The sequence below is a fragment of the Dipodomys merriami genome, unplaced genomic scaffold, assembly GCF_024711535.1.
Source record: "Dipodomys merriami isolate MVZ:Mamm:240054 unplaced genomic scaffold, mDipMer1.0.p SCAF_9, whole genome shotgun sequence".
NCBI classification, from domain to species: domain Eukaryota; kingdom Metazoa; phylum Chordata; class Mammalia; order Rodentia; family Heteromyidae; genus Dipodomys; species Dipodomys merriami.
Genome location: NW_027206512.1, coordinates 45651774 through 45665839, shown reverse-complemented (window position 1 = coordinate 45665839; position 14066 = coordinate 45651774). Strand labels below are relative to the sequence as shown.

The 14066-nt window shown below is 36.4% G+C and overlaps 1 protein-coding gene across 4 annotated transcripts in view; it reads right to left on the bottom strand.

The window, feature by feature from the left end:
• Positions 1-433: 433 nt before the first annotated feature.
• The window catches only part of Arap2 (ArfGAP with RhoGAP domain, ankyrin repeat and PH domain 2), a 149605-nt gene continuing 135972 nt past the window's right edge, over positions 434-14066 (bottom strand). For all 4 annotated transcript variants that reach the window (XM_070012975.1, XM_070012978.1, XM_070012977.1 and 1 more), the window contains 3 exons: positions 11730-11793; positions 6390-6524; positions 434-3142 (listed from right to left, as the gene is read on the bottom strand). In XM_070012975.1, coding sequence (XP_069869076.1) covers positions 2759-3142; positions 6390-6524; positions 11730-11793 — 583 coding nt within the window. In that variant the 3' untranslated portion in view covers positions 434-2758. The remainder of the gene's footprint in view (positions 3143-6389; positions 6525-11729; positions 11794-14066) is intronic.

Below are 14066 nucleotides of genomic sequence, written 5' to 3'. Positions count from 1 at the left end.
TCCTAAGTCTGGCTTTGATAGGGTAAGAGGTGTCTGAGTGAAAATATGTAAGTTCTAGGGCAAATTTGATAAGATGATCCAGTTTAAAACATCCTTTTCGGGTGGAGATGATCAGAACTGAAAAATACACATACATGAATGTTAAAAGTAGTCCAAATAAATTTGATGCATTTCCTCCTGGAACAAGTTCATTTCAGAATTAAAAATTTGTCACATGAACAATGCAAAATCAGTAGCTAACTGTTATGTTCAGTTCACTTTTTTGCTTCAATTACTTTTGCTTGGGTTTAAGTTCTCAGTGATATTTTAATGCAGTATTAGTTGTTTAGAAATCAAATTTTAATCACGGCTAATAATTAAATTTAGAGATACAGAGATCCAGTTGTGATTCTGTTTATTTATTTCTGCATACAATCCTATTTCAACATAAAAATATTCTTACCAGTGTTTTAGGTTTTTAAGTACATGTAAGATTCATTTTCTCAAAAAGGAAAAGGACTGGAAGTTTTATTTGACATATTTCACAGTAATAAGCTTCAACATCCGGATGTAATGAAGAAAGACAACAGTCACACTGAAATGGACTTGTAAAACAATTTTAATTTTTACTCAAAATGTGTGAGATGCCATCATTAGCCCTTATCTTACATTTGAAAATATGGAGATAATTGTTCAAGAAAGGAAGAAAAACAGAAGCTAGTGGATTTTAAGCTCAAGTTTCAAGAAAACTTCAGATAAACCAGGTAAAACTCCACACACTCTTATTGTCCAAAATCATCAAACACATACAATTCCATAGTCCCCGTTTCATAAAAATATAAATTATCATTATTTATTAGAAAGAATAGTTTATTTAAAATTAGTTTTTCTTCCTAAATAACATCGTTTCTTTCTTTAAAGGAAAGTTATACTCTCCTACTGCCACCTATTCATAAACTGTCCTGCAGTTTCACTTACAGTTTCAATTCCAATTTGTTTGGATTTAAAGAATAAATACCACCTACTCCTGAGAAACTATTCTATCCCTAACTAAGATATATGGTCCAGTATTTTACAACAAAGACAGTCAGGGCTTTCAACAGCACATTACTGTTCTATGATTGGAGTGACTGAAGTATGGGCCTGAGACAAAGTCTGGAAAGAGAAACATCTAAAAGCAGACACAAAGAATTCTCAGAATAGTGCTTGGTAACATATATATGCACATATTGGAGGTACTGGGGTTTGAACTCTGAGTCTTGAAAATATTAGGCAAGTGCTCTTCCACCTGAGCTACACCACCTCCCCAATCCTTCTCACTTTGAAGGTTTTGTTTTGTCCAAATGGGTCCCACATTTTCGGCCAGAGCTTGCTTCAGACTCTGTAATGCTATTACCACTACTTCCCCACAACAGAAGTATAATCACAGACAACTTGCTTTGGGTGATGAGATTCTTGCTAAGTTTCTTTCTCAGCCTAAAAACCTTTCAAGTAGCTGGGATTACAGGAAGACATCACCATATTGGGCCAAGTTATATAATTTTTAATAAGCAAACCCACTAAACCAAATACAATTGTGAAAGGTGAAAAGCACCACCAACCACATAAGCTATATGATTAAGGTCAGCCATAGGAAAATCTCCAGTTGTGTAGTTGATTTTTACATGAAAATAAAAATAGAAGGCTTTTTTATTTTCATAGGTAGAGGGCTAAAAACAAAACCCCAAATACCAATTTATTTAAAAAAAAAAGACTAGATGGAAAATGGCCCTAGGTTGTGCTCTTCCAGATAATTCTGACAATGTAGAAAGACATTACAACCACACATAAAAAGTATCAGACAGAACAATCAAACAGAAAAATAACAGAAAAGCACCCTATGAGGATGAATTTTGTTCGTACCAAAAATATGGTTAAGGACTTAAAAAAATTGCATATAGCAACAGTGCAAGTGACATGTGCGCCAGGCCAGATCCACAACCTCTCCACGTAGCCTCTGCTCCCCTTGGCAGCCTCCTATGGACAGTGCACCAGGAATGCCGCCCAGAAACCACAGGAAATACAGCAGTGCCATTATTCCTATGGAATGGCTGAGCATTCCCCAGGGCAAACACTGTCACAAGGCTGTTTCGTTAGCAAGCAGTTTTTTCTTAATAGTTTCAGCCCTTAGTGAACTAGAAGGAATCTTAATTCACCTCCTGCGAAGGCAGGGCATTTGTTAACTTCTTGCCCATTTATTTTTTGTTCTTGTTTAAACACCAGTTGTTTGCTAGACAGTCACTAGGGGAAAAAAAAATCCTCTCTTTTCAACTCATTTCCCTAAGGTGGGCCCAATGTAAACCTAACACGTGGTAAATTCATATACACGGCTTCTCAAGGTGAAAACTTTGTTACAGAGAGTTTCATAGGCTTCCTTTAAACACAGCATTTTATACAGTACAGTACAGTTCGAGATTACTATTCATAACTTATTCCACGTAATAGATAAGTACTTTAAAAGGGTTAGCCACTTAAAGTGACCCAAAGCCTTCTTACACAGAGTTAATACACTTGAACTTTACAAGCATTCTTCAGACCAAAATAAAGTTAATCTTATAATTCATCACATATATACATATTTTAACATGTTCTTTAAATGCGTAAGTACAGATAGGCAAATTTCTTAAAGCACAGATAAAATTTGCCTACAGATAGACTCTGTAATTTTTCTTACAGGTTGGTGTCTGGCTTACACACAAATGCTGTAATACAATATTAAAAAAATAATTTGTGATGTCATTCATTTTATTTCTTTCTGCAAAATCTGTTCACCCTGCAACTCTTTTGGGAGGGTTCTTGACCGTTGTAGAACCACGCTAAGTTCTTCAATTACCTTTGACGGTAACTTATGATCAGGGTCCAAAGTAGCTTTGTTATTCCTGTCTTCAGTCTTCCTCAATGTCTTCATTCCTCGGTTGCTTTTTTGTACTCCATGTGGGAGTTCAGTCTCTGTGTCCTCCAGGCAGTTGAAACTCCGATGTTTTCTGGTGCGATTTCGAAGTTTATCATCCTTGTGTTCCAGGCACTGGGCCACCATGGAAGCTCTGTCCTTCAGGCTGGGGTCCATGGACTCTCGATCATGCATTTCACTGAGCCGCAGCCTTTCAAGTTCTGCTCTTGCACTCTGAACGTAACATTAAAGAGTCTCACATGAAAGCAAGATTTGGCACAGCTGATACTTAGAAAATATATGCCACATAACTGTCAATGCTTCTTTTTATACAAGTCCTTCTTTCCATGATGTAGGTTTGTATTTTACTTTGATATAAGTGACATGTCTGAATTTATACAAACTGGTCTTAGCGCTAACAAAATCAAAGAGACTACTGAAATTTATTTAAACATGCGTTTAACCTACTACTTCAAAGATGGTCTTCAAGGATAGTTATTCTAACTGACTCTCATTTCAAACTTTTCCCTTCCAACTAACTTTTGGATACCAAAGCATGTACCCTTAGTTCCTCGGGTTTTAACTACAGGTATTATTAGGTGGTTGTCTCAACCATGACAGTCAGAAACATGTACTAGAGCTCCCTTTTTGAATTCATGATACATATCATATTAAAGAAAATGAGAGGTAGAAAGGCAGAGAAAACCATTCAACTTCTGCTTGCTACTTTATTCTCCACCCAACTTATTTGACTAGTGAACTCTTTTCACCCACATAATGGCTGTAAGGATTCCATGGGTATATCTTTCAAAACACTGTAATTTATGGGTATATGTGTATAAACAAATGCTACACTATCAGTAGATTAGAATGAATTTTCATGCAGTGAATGTTAAGGTCCAATAAGTGTACAAGCACATTGCAACAGGATCCCTACAACAAGGGGGTAAAAAAGGTGGACTTTTCAAACCAGCATTCAGGGACTCTCTAATGTACAGATTCTTAAAGAGGAACATAACTTAATCACATGGAAGATATGTTTTTTTTTTCTTTATCTCAGTGGCAGTTTTCTTTCCTCCATCAGTAGATAGGTTTTGAAACTTAGGTGCTGAAGTTAAGGACTAAGTATTAACGACATGATGTTGAAGTTTTAAGTATACTATAAAGTATAATATAGCCTAAATGACTGATTTCCTCATACAGGTGGGGATGTGCAGTGGAAGGGCTCTGTTAAAAGTCAGAGGATGCTACAGTGGAAGAAAGCAGGAAACCAAGAATGTTTTGCATGAGTTACCTGGTGAGTATTGCAGGTTGTGTGGAAACAAAACCAAGCGGGAGGGTCTCGAGGAAAGAAGAGCATAGTTTAGCTGCTGTACTGTCCTTCAAAGATGAGGTATTAATAATTTAAAAAGAGAGACAGGTAACGTGTGAAAGTGAGGTGAGCTTGCAGTGGCTTGCTCCAGGCAGTGTCAGTCAGTGTCACACACTGAATAGAGAGCAATGGAGCCTAGCTCTTCCAGCTGCACAGAATAGCTACTACTGTCAAAGCCAGAACACCAGGAGGGGAAGGGATCCTCAGAGCAAATCCCTCCTATGGCTTTAGTCTCGGTCCTCATATACTTCCCACAGAATCCAGAAATGCGACTCAGCAGTTATGTGCAAATTACAGCAGAAACCCTTTTAAATGATGTGTTTCCACTGCATTTGTTTTTAATTTCCATGTTATAAACTATAAAATCCTATCTCTAAAGGTAATCATTATAATGATCTGAAAGCTTTATATAATATTTTGTAGCTTCTATTGCTTATGTTTAACTCAAAGGTGCTTGAAGCCATGTTAGCCAGAGTTTAGAACAGGACCCCAGATTGATCTGAACCCAATGTGATATGCTTCTTCTAGAACAAGGAATTCTCCAGGAGGATAAAGGGAAAGAGAAGCTAGGCAAGAATCCAGATTAGACAGGTGGGGGAAAAAAATGGAGAGAGTGAGGGAAGGGATGACATTATCCAAAATGAAATGGACTCACTAGTTGATCAGTCACTGTAACCCCTCTACATCACCTTTATGATAACAACAAAATAAGTACATTGAAAAGGAATCTAGATTATTGCCTTGTTTCACCTGCATCAATGTTCTTTGTTCATTATTGTTGGTTTATAGATTTGGTTTTTAAAAGTCATTTTTTTCTCCCTTCCTTTCTTTTTGAAACAGGGTCTTCTTTCTTGCTAGGTACCTTGCCTGGTCTCTAACTACTAGGCTCCCTGGGACTCAAGTCTTCATTTTGACTCATTCTCCTAATGCTGGAACTACATACAGGCACATACCACCATGTCTATCTATACATGGCAATTCTGAAAACTAGTGAATTATCCCATTAAGCCTTCCAAGTTCTATATTCTTTTGCTCAATAAATGCTAGATATATGCCAGACATTAAAACTTTTTCATGAATATTTAATCATCACAATGATCCTTTAAGATAGGGGCTTTTAACAGCTCCATATGTTTACAGACAAAGCAGCTAAAGACACTCATGATTTTATAGGAAGTTGAAGGCGCCACAAGTAGTAACTAGGCTGTACCTTCTAAACATCTTTTATTGTCCATTCATGTGTGATCTTCTTTACAATCAATATAGTTTCCCTGATTAATTCAGCTGGCTCACTACTAATGTTTCTAATTAATTTTAGAAGTCACTTTCTGCAAGCAGCCTTCCCTCCCCTTTTAGATGAAGTACTCTCACATAACTTCCAAAAGAACCTCAAGAAAGCCAGGCCAACAAATATACCATGATACTAACTACTTCAAAAACAATTCTTCCTAATCCTCACATATCTCCAGATAACTTTTATGTTCTCATGAATGCATTTCCTGAGTAGCTAACAAGTTTTAAAGTAAAAAAGGATAGGCAATATCTTTTCCTAAGAGATCACATTGCTTGTCAGTATGGACACTATTAATGTTCTTCTGCCTTACCAGGCAACAAATAAAATGAATAGCAGCCTTCATGCAAAATGCCAAATCTTTTTTGTTTCTGTTCAGCGGTCATTTTGAAAAGGGTTGTTAAGAACTAGAAAATCTAGTTGCCATGACTCCAGATACTCTGCCATGGATTTATTCTGAGTGTTTTCAGGTTAATTTGTAGGACCAACCAATTTGAGATTGAGATTTTTACCTCTGAATTTCTCTACACATATTTAAGTTTGCTTGGCTACATTAGAGGAAAAAAATAATAGTACTGTGCATATAATAACACTGTAATTAGTAGTCAAGGATTTAAAAATCAGTGACATGCTGATTCACAGTATTTTTGTGATGTATAAAGTTATCATTATGCTTTTCATAGTAATTGTTACTGTGGTTCTGGAGCCAATGACTTGATTAATTCATTAGACCGTATGAAGAAAGAGGACAATCAAAAAAAAAAAAGAAATAGGACAATAGGTAATGTAAGTTAATATGAGACAAACTTCTAACCTACCTCGATACTCCTCCGGGCTTGGGTTGCATTTTTCACAGGTTGGATGGGAATGAGAGGTAAACCCCCAATTTTGGGATTTTTGGTTATTGAACGTTTTCGTTCTTTTCCAGCTGGTGGGCATATATCATTTTCATGCTGTGGAAACACAATTTTGGTTGGTTGGTATGTGATTTTGTTATGTGCTACACACCATGTTAGTTGCTTGGTTCCTTCTTTATGTACCGACATCAAAAGATCTACTTTCCATGAAAAAGCCATTTGTGGTTATGATATTGACTTTGGATCAAGGATGTGAAACTCTTAAGTGAGCTGAGCTTTGAAGTCTCAGTTCAATTTCTAGGTTTCAAACACATGTGTTCTGTACTACTTATTAAACCAAATAGAGGAAAATTTTGGAGGGAAACTGACAAATCTCTTTGTAAGAGAAAAATGAGATACTTGTCTGTGTTTCTAGGTCCTGTAATCAAAGTAACTCTACATTTATTTTCCTCCCAAAACCCATGTAGGATTTTAATGTAAACATAATTAGATCTTATATACCCCAAATCAACTTAAGGCATAGCTACCTGAAAAAAATAGTCTTTTCTGATGACCTTTTGAAAAACATTACTATTTCATCTAATTGAATTCCAACAAAATGTTAGTTTTTTACACAAACATTTGTACTGAAAATCATTGTATAACAGGGAGTGAGGCACATTTGTTCTCAAATTATTGACTATATATGTGTCCAATAAACAATTATAGAGATGACTGAAGAAAAGTTAATTGTTCAATGGGGTATAAACATCCACAGGTGAAAATATAAGCTCTTTGGTGATTAATTCTTGAGATATACACATAAAAGATAAATCTTAAAAGAATTCGTCTACTCCCTGGGGTAGATTAACTTTTTAAAAGTTGGGAAAAGCAAATTGATTTTAGACAACAATCTATGAGAAGTGCAGAATACCAAGTACAAAATGAGATGTTTATAAATGCTTTGGTAAAGTAAAATCCATTTAGTAAACTATACAGTTAAAAGCCTTCTAGTTATTTTCCTCTAGTTTTAAGCTATATTTTTATCTTCAGGATGTGGTTACTGAATATAGCCAGGAATTGTACTTATTGATATGCATATATTATATCACTTAATCCTCAAGGATCTTACAATATATAATGTATTTACTTAAATTCTAGTAAAGCACCTACTTTGATTAAATTTTTAATAGTACTATTTCAATCATGGAGAAAGTTATTAGTTCCATGTCATTTTTATATCTTGGTGATAAACATTTAAAAAAGAAGAACTCTGATGTAATTAGGATGCTCATAATGTGGGCAGCTGAGAGAAAACTGGCTGAGAACAAAATATGTAACTGTGTGAGTTATATTTATACCTTCAAATTGTTGATGTATATTCTTACATGATATTTTGGAGAAACCCAAAACCTCTAGGTCTTAGTGATATGTTCTGCTGTAACTAGTTAATGATTTCAAAAGTTATGTAACAGAGACCAAATTGCTGAGATCATACTTTCATTGTTATCACCCATGATCATACTCAGCACCTCCATTTCTGCCTCCTCTTACTTCCTCCCTTGACTTCCTTATCCCACTGACTTTGATTTAGTTTCATTCATTTGGAGGTAGGAGGTTATTTCACAATGTATTTTCTTTTTCTTTTTTTGTCAGTCACGGGGCTTGGACTCTGGGCCTGGCGCTGTCCCTCAGCTCTTCAGCTCAAGTCGAGCGTTCTACCACTTGAGCCACAGCACCACTCTTCCTACAATATATGCTCTTTGTACAAGGTTATTTACTTTAAATTTTCATTACAATCTTACAAAAACAAACAAAAAAACCCCCAGGCATTTATAAATGAGGGTGGGAATGTAAATACTCTGATTACTTGAGATTTCTAATCCATTTACCACTACTATTGCATGCTTTCCCCCCATTTCCTTCACAGGCTGGCTGAGATTTCATAGTGGATTATTAAACTCATTTCTTTGTAAATTATCTTTAAGTCTTGTGTTTCTTGTCCCTCTATCTTACTTTCCTTTGCAAAGTCCTGAACTTAAGAAAATAAAATTGTATTTACTCCATGGCTATCTGCAAATTATTAGTGAAAACAGATGTAAATTCCTTTCATCTTGAATTTAGTAGTAAAATTTAATTGAATTGTCAGCACTAACTTTAAGTTTTACCGTAGGACTACTGTCTTCCTCACAGTCTGGAGTATTTCTCATTTTTTCCTGTGCTATGACACTTCTAATAACCTTTCCTGTCTCATAAGTGGTCATCTAACTGATTTAATTCAAAAAATTATTACTAATCACTGAGAGTATAATTTCCCTGTGATGAAACCTACCAATTTGCTTTTAACTATAACCACATTACTCCTCTTTGCAATCAAAGTCTGCTCTGATTGCAAAGTAACCTTTCTGTAGTCATGTCTATAATTGCTCAGTATGCTAGAACATGTAGTCAATAATTTGAGGAGAAATGTGCTCACTCTTAGTTATATAATAATTTTCAGCAATGATGTACAATTGTGTACTTGATCACATTGCTACTTCAAGTCTGCCGAGGACCTTGATTTCAGTAATCTCTCTTCCTCTCTATCACAAAATCACTCCCAACTATCAGATTTTCTCCATCGCATATTAAAAATATACTCTTCCTTCTTAATTATAAACACTCTGACCCACATCCCATAACTACTCTGACTGCTTGCTTATAGTCACAACTTTGCTATCTCCATAGCAAATTACTTGACAGAATATTACTGACCCAGTTTTCCTTCTGATTCCTTTCTTCTTTATTTATTTTTCTATTCTGCATGATCTTTAATGTTTGCAGTGTCCCAGAGCTTATTCAAGCTTTCTCTCCTCATCTTCCTTCTCCACTGTGTCTTATTTTGGTGCAGTCCTACAGCTTTTGACACAATGCAAATGCTTTCTTTCCCCAAATAAACATTTCAAACTGAAATCATGGTTCAACATGATACCCAGCCTATCCCTTTATGTATCCAATAGATGCCTCAAATTCATGTAGCCTAAACAGAACTTTCAATTTCCTTTTATATGTCTGGCAGTCCCATGTATATTTGTCAACTATCCAGGGCCTAAAAACTAAGATTCTCCCTTGGTGTCTGCTCCTTTTCTCAAACTTCGATAGCCAGACTATCCAAAACCTTTATTGTCTCTAGTAACACTCATGAATCTGACTCTCCTATCATATCCACCATCACTACTCTTGTCTGAGCTAATATCTTTTCAACAGCTGCTCTTCCTTCTCTCATCCAACCCCTATAGGGTAGACCCAACAAAATAACCACACTTATGAATTACAGACTCTGTCTCAAGCCTTCCTTAGACCAACCAATCTTTATGAAATAAAACCAAGATCATAATGATACTGTAGGAATTGAGTCTGCTGGCCCTATTCCTAGAAACATACCTCCTAAATACCTGTAAGCTTCATTCCCTCAACTCACATATGACCTAGTCAGAAAGCCAGTCCTTGAGAACATTTCTGGTTCTTCCTTACCTCACTCATACTTTCTTCTTTCCCAGTTAATTACATTGACTGTTCCACATTTTCACATGGATGTCCATTTGAAATATAGTATTTTTTTCTTTCCTTTTGCCTGGCTTAGAAATGATAAGTACAAATACTGTAGAAGGCAGTAGGCCCCATAGGTAGAGAAGATACACAGAGATGAGCTATGCTAGAATAAAAAATCTTTCTTTTCAGAAATTCTCACTAATCTTATATTTAGAAAAAAGATATTAAATTACCAGTACTTAACAAACACATATGTTTTTTAATAGCTACTACAATGGAAAAGTACAGGTCTGAAGGGAAAGCAAAAGTCTGAAGGGAAAGTTTCCTAAAAATAAAATATCTAACTTGAAAATTAGAGAAACCTTGAAACAAAGATGAGGAGGCAGATGTTAGCTACTACAAAAATTTTCTGAGCACCAGAAGGAAGTTACTGTAAGGGGCATTTACTATTAATCAATGTGTGTGCTCATTAACATATATTAATAGTTGCTACTTTGCTGTTTCCTTATTGTTTGTGGTATACGTACAAAGGCCAAGGAAGCCTCTGTGTTAAATGAAATATTAATGATCTCCAGAAATGAAATGAACAGGGACCAGGACAAATGATATGTGAGGTAGGAAGAAATAACTTACTTATGAGACTATTTTCTGCTTCCTGTCTATCCCTTGAGTTTCAGCTACAGCTTATAAACTTCAATTATTAAAAAAAACAATGAGTTTAAATGTGCCATAGACACTGTAACACCTTTAGACTGAAACACTAATAGTACTTTAGTAAAACAAATCAAATCCAGAGGGTTTTAGTTTGCATAATTTAAACAAAATTATAAAAGTGTGAGTTTTCATAATAAAAAGTCCGTAAACAGTGAGAAGGTAGTCTTTTCCAGCAATAATAGTCCCAAGTAGTAATAGTAGGGGCAGGAAGAGACAATGCATGTTTATTAATCACTAGAAAGGCTAACAAATTAGATGAACAGAGAAAACTGTTTTCAGAACAAATAAGAACTACATTTGGGGGTGAGTTAACTTCTTCCTTGTAAAAGAAGTGAGAAAGTAGCTACTCAGTAATGAAGAGTGGCAAATTAATCGTTACCAATAAATTTCAATGCTCTGTGAGAAACATTGTTGGGAATTCAGCCAGACAAGGTTGGGAAAGAAACCAATTCAATTAATGGGACTATTTAACCTTCTCAGAAACAGTGAATTCTCCTTCATGGAGGAGACTAAGTGGGAAGCTGAGTTTAAGTTCTGACATCAGAAAACCTTGAGTTTCAACCACTAAGTGTACAGTACTAGGAAAACAACAGTGCTACCAGGAATCCCTGAGTTGGTGTTTACAAAGGATCCTTCACTCATAAGTTTAAAGAAATGTATGATTATGTCCTTCTTTCTAGAAAGGCAAGGATTGGAAAAGTGAGAGAATAAAGGAAATGGGACACATTTTCAAAGTGAAGATCTATGTGGATATGATAGTTTTAAAGTATGACAGGTGAACTAAATACCTCTTCATACTCCCATCATTAAGCAGCTCCTCTCTATACCAAAGAATGACGGGTCAGAAAAAAAAATCAAAGCCTCAAAAGAGAAAAATAAACTCTTTTAAAGGAAAATAAAATGGATAAATTTGGAATTTCCCAATTGAAACCAAAATGAACATGAGAATGAAAGTGTATGTCAACTGTGTATTACCTAAAACTCATATTAAAAATTCCTTGACAGTCATCACCACATTAACGTTGACTATGAAGGAAGTCATTATATTTTATTGGACAGTTGGAATAGATATCATACCTGAGCAAGAAAGATACTGGCCATCCATTCCATCTGGGTTTGTGAACTATCGCAACACAGATGCCTACAAAAGAAGATTTATACAATGAATAGTCTACAAAGACAACTGGCTTTTCTTCACTGTGTCAGAAATCCATCAAAATTTCTCCTGCTTTAAGGTTCCATGCAATCAAAAGTAGAATATTTTAGTAAAAGTGATTGCAGATTTCTACTGGCAAACATCAAATAACAGTGCAAATATGCTAATTTAAACAAACTACAGCAAAAGGCTTTAGCATCTGCTGCATGATTAGAACTACTTTGGAAAAGCAGAAAGGTCAATGCCATTTTGCTTTTTCAGGCACATGACAGGAAAACATCTTTTTATCCAGAAAATCTGATTCTATTGCATTTGAACATTTTCATAAGGAAATTGTGTGTGTGTGTGTGTGTGTGTGTGTGTGTGTGTGTGTGTGTGTGTGTGTGTGTGTGTGTGTGTGTGTGTGTGTGTGTGTGTGTGTGTGTGTGTGTGTGTGTGTGTGTGTGTGTGTGTGTGTGTGTGTGTGTGTGTGTGTGTGTGTGTGTGTGTGTGTGTGTGTGTGTGTGTTCTGGTCCTGGGCTTAAACTCAGGGTCAGGTTCCTGTCCCTTGGATTTTTCACTCACTAGATTTGGCACTCTATCAATTGCCTCACAGCTTTAATTCTGGCTTTTGGTCATTATTTGAACACAGAGTATCACGGACTTTCCTTCCCAGGCTGGCTTCAAACCACAATTCTCAGATCTCAGCCTCCTGAGTAGTTAGGATTACAGGTGTAAGCCACCAGCACCTGGTCATAACTGCAAATTTTAAAGAAAGCTTATATACAGTCTCCATCATTATAATTAAAAACACCAATCCCCACAGATTCACACGCACACACAAAACCCACAGAAAAAAAACACTACATATCCAATAACATTGTTTCAGTAACTCTTTGTTCAAAACCTAAATAAAAGGAGCCCATGCCCATGAGCTTTTCATAGTCTTTGGAGGAGCTGAGCATGCAAGCACACTGGAACAGCAAAAAAAAAAAAAAAAAAAAAAAAAAAGCAAAAACTAGAAATAGCAGGTGTGACATAAGAGGAGGTCAAATTACAATTATTATCTTTTTTTTTTTCTTTCTTTTTTTGGTCAGTCGTGGAGCCTGAACTCTGGGCCTGAGTGCTATCCCTCAGCTCTTCAGCTCAAGGCTAGCGCTCTACCACTTGAGCTACAGCCCCACTTCCAGATTTTTCTGCTTATGTGATGCTGAGGAATTGAACCCAGGGCCTGGTACATGCAAGGCAAGCGCTCTACCACTGAGCCACCTTCCCAGCCTCAAGATCATTTTCTATAAGAAACAAATGTGACTGCATTAGAATGGCAGCATAGACCTTTCAATGCAATGATAATCTTATACTTCTGAACTATAATAGTATACTTCTGAATTACTAAAGGTAAGTTATTTGAAACAAAAGGTAAAGGTAAAATTTCTAAAAATGATTTGCTTCCATCGTCAGTCCTATCAGGATCACTCACAGTTATGATTTCTTCTTATTACCATACCCAAAATATAAAATTATCTTTTGTCTTCACAAATGTATGTTAACTTCTGCACATACAAAGAAGCAATAAATAATGACTAAAGGCAAAAGCTAACCAATGAGAGGAGTTCAGGGGCAACTGCACTGCTGGGTCATTAGGAGAAGCATCTATTGTAGACGTGGGGTCTACAATATGCAGGCCCATGTGTAATGCACATGCAGATAAGAAGTCCCAATGTGCTTATTCCAAATTACAGAGCCTGAGGAAGATGAGAGCTGAGGGAGTCACACATTCACCATACTGGGGATTCTCTTGGGAGAGGATGCACAGGAAAGTTTTACAGCAGGAGAGAAGAGTATCTAGCAGCTCAATAAAGAATGTACCAGACAACAGAAAGCATGCAGAGAATGAAAGACTTCTGGAACCTTTAGGTAGAATAAAGAAGGCATGGAGCCAGGCGCCGGTGGCTCACACCTGTCATCCTAGCTATTCAGGAGGCTGAGATCTGAGGATTGCGGTTCAAAGCCAGCCCGGGCAGGAAAAGTCTGTGAAACTCTTATCTCCAATAAATGACCAGAAAACCCTAAGTGGCGCTGTAGCTCAAGTGGTAGAGCACTAGCCTTGAGCTGAAGAGCTGAGGGACAGTGCCCGGGTCCAGAGTTCAGGCCCCATAACCAAAAAAAAAAAAAAGACATGGCCCTGAGGACACAGGCTATGGGCTATGGGTAGATGAAAGGATACTGAAGAGACTCAATGTGGTTTAGTGATTGCTAAGACACAGCAGGCTAGGGAG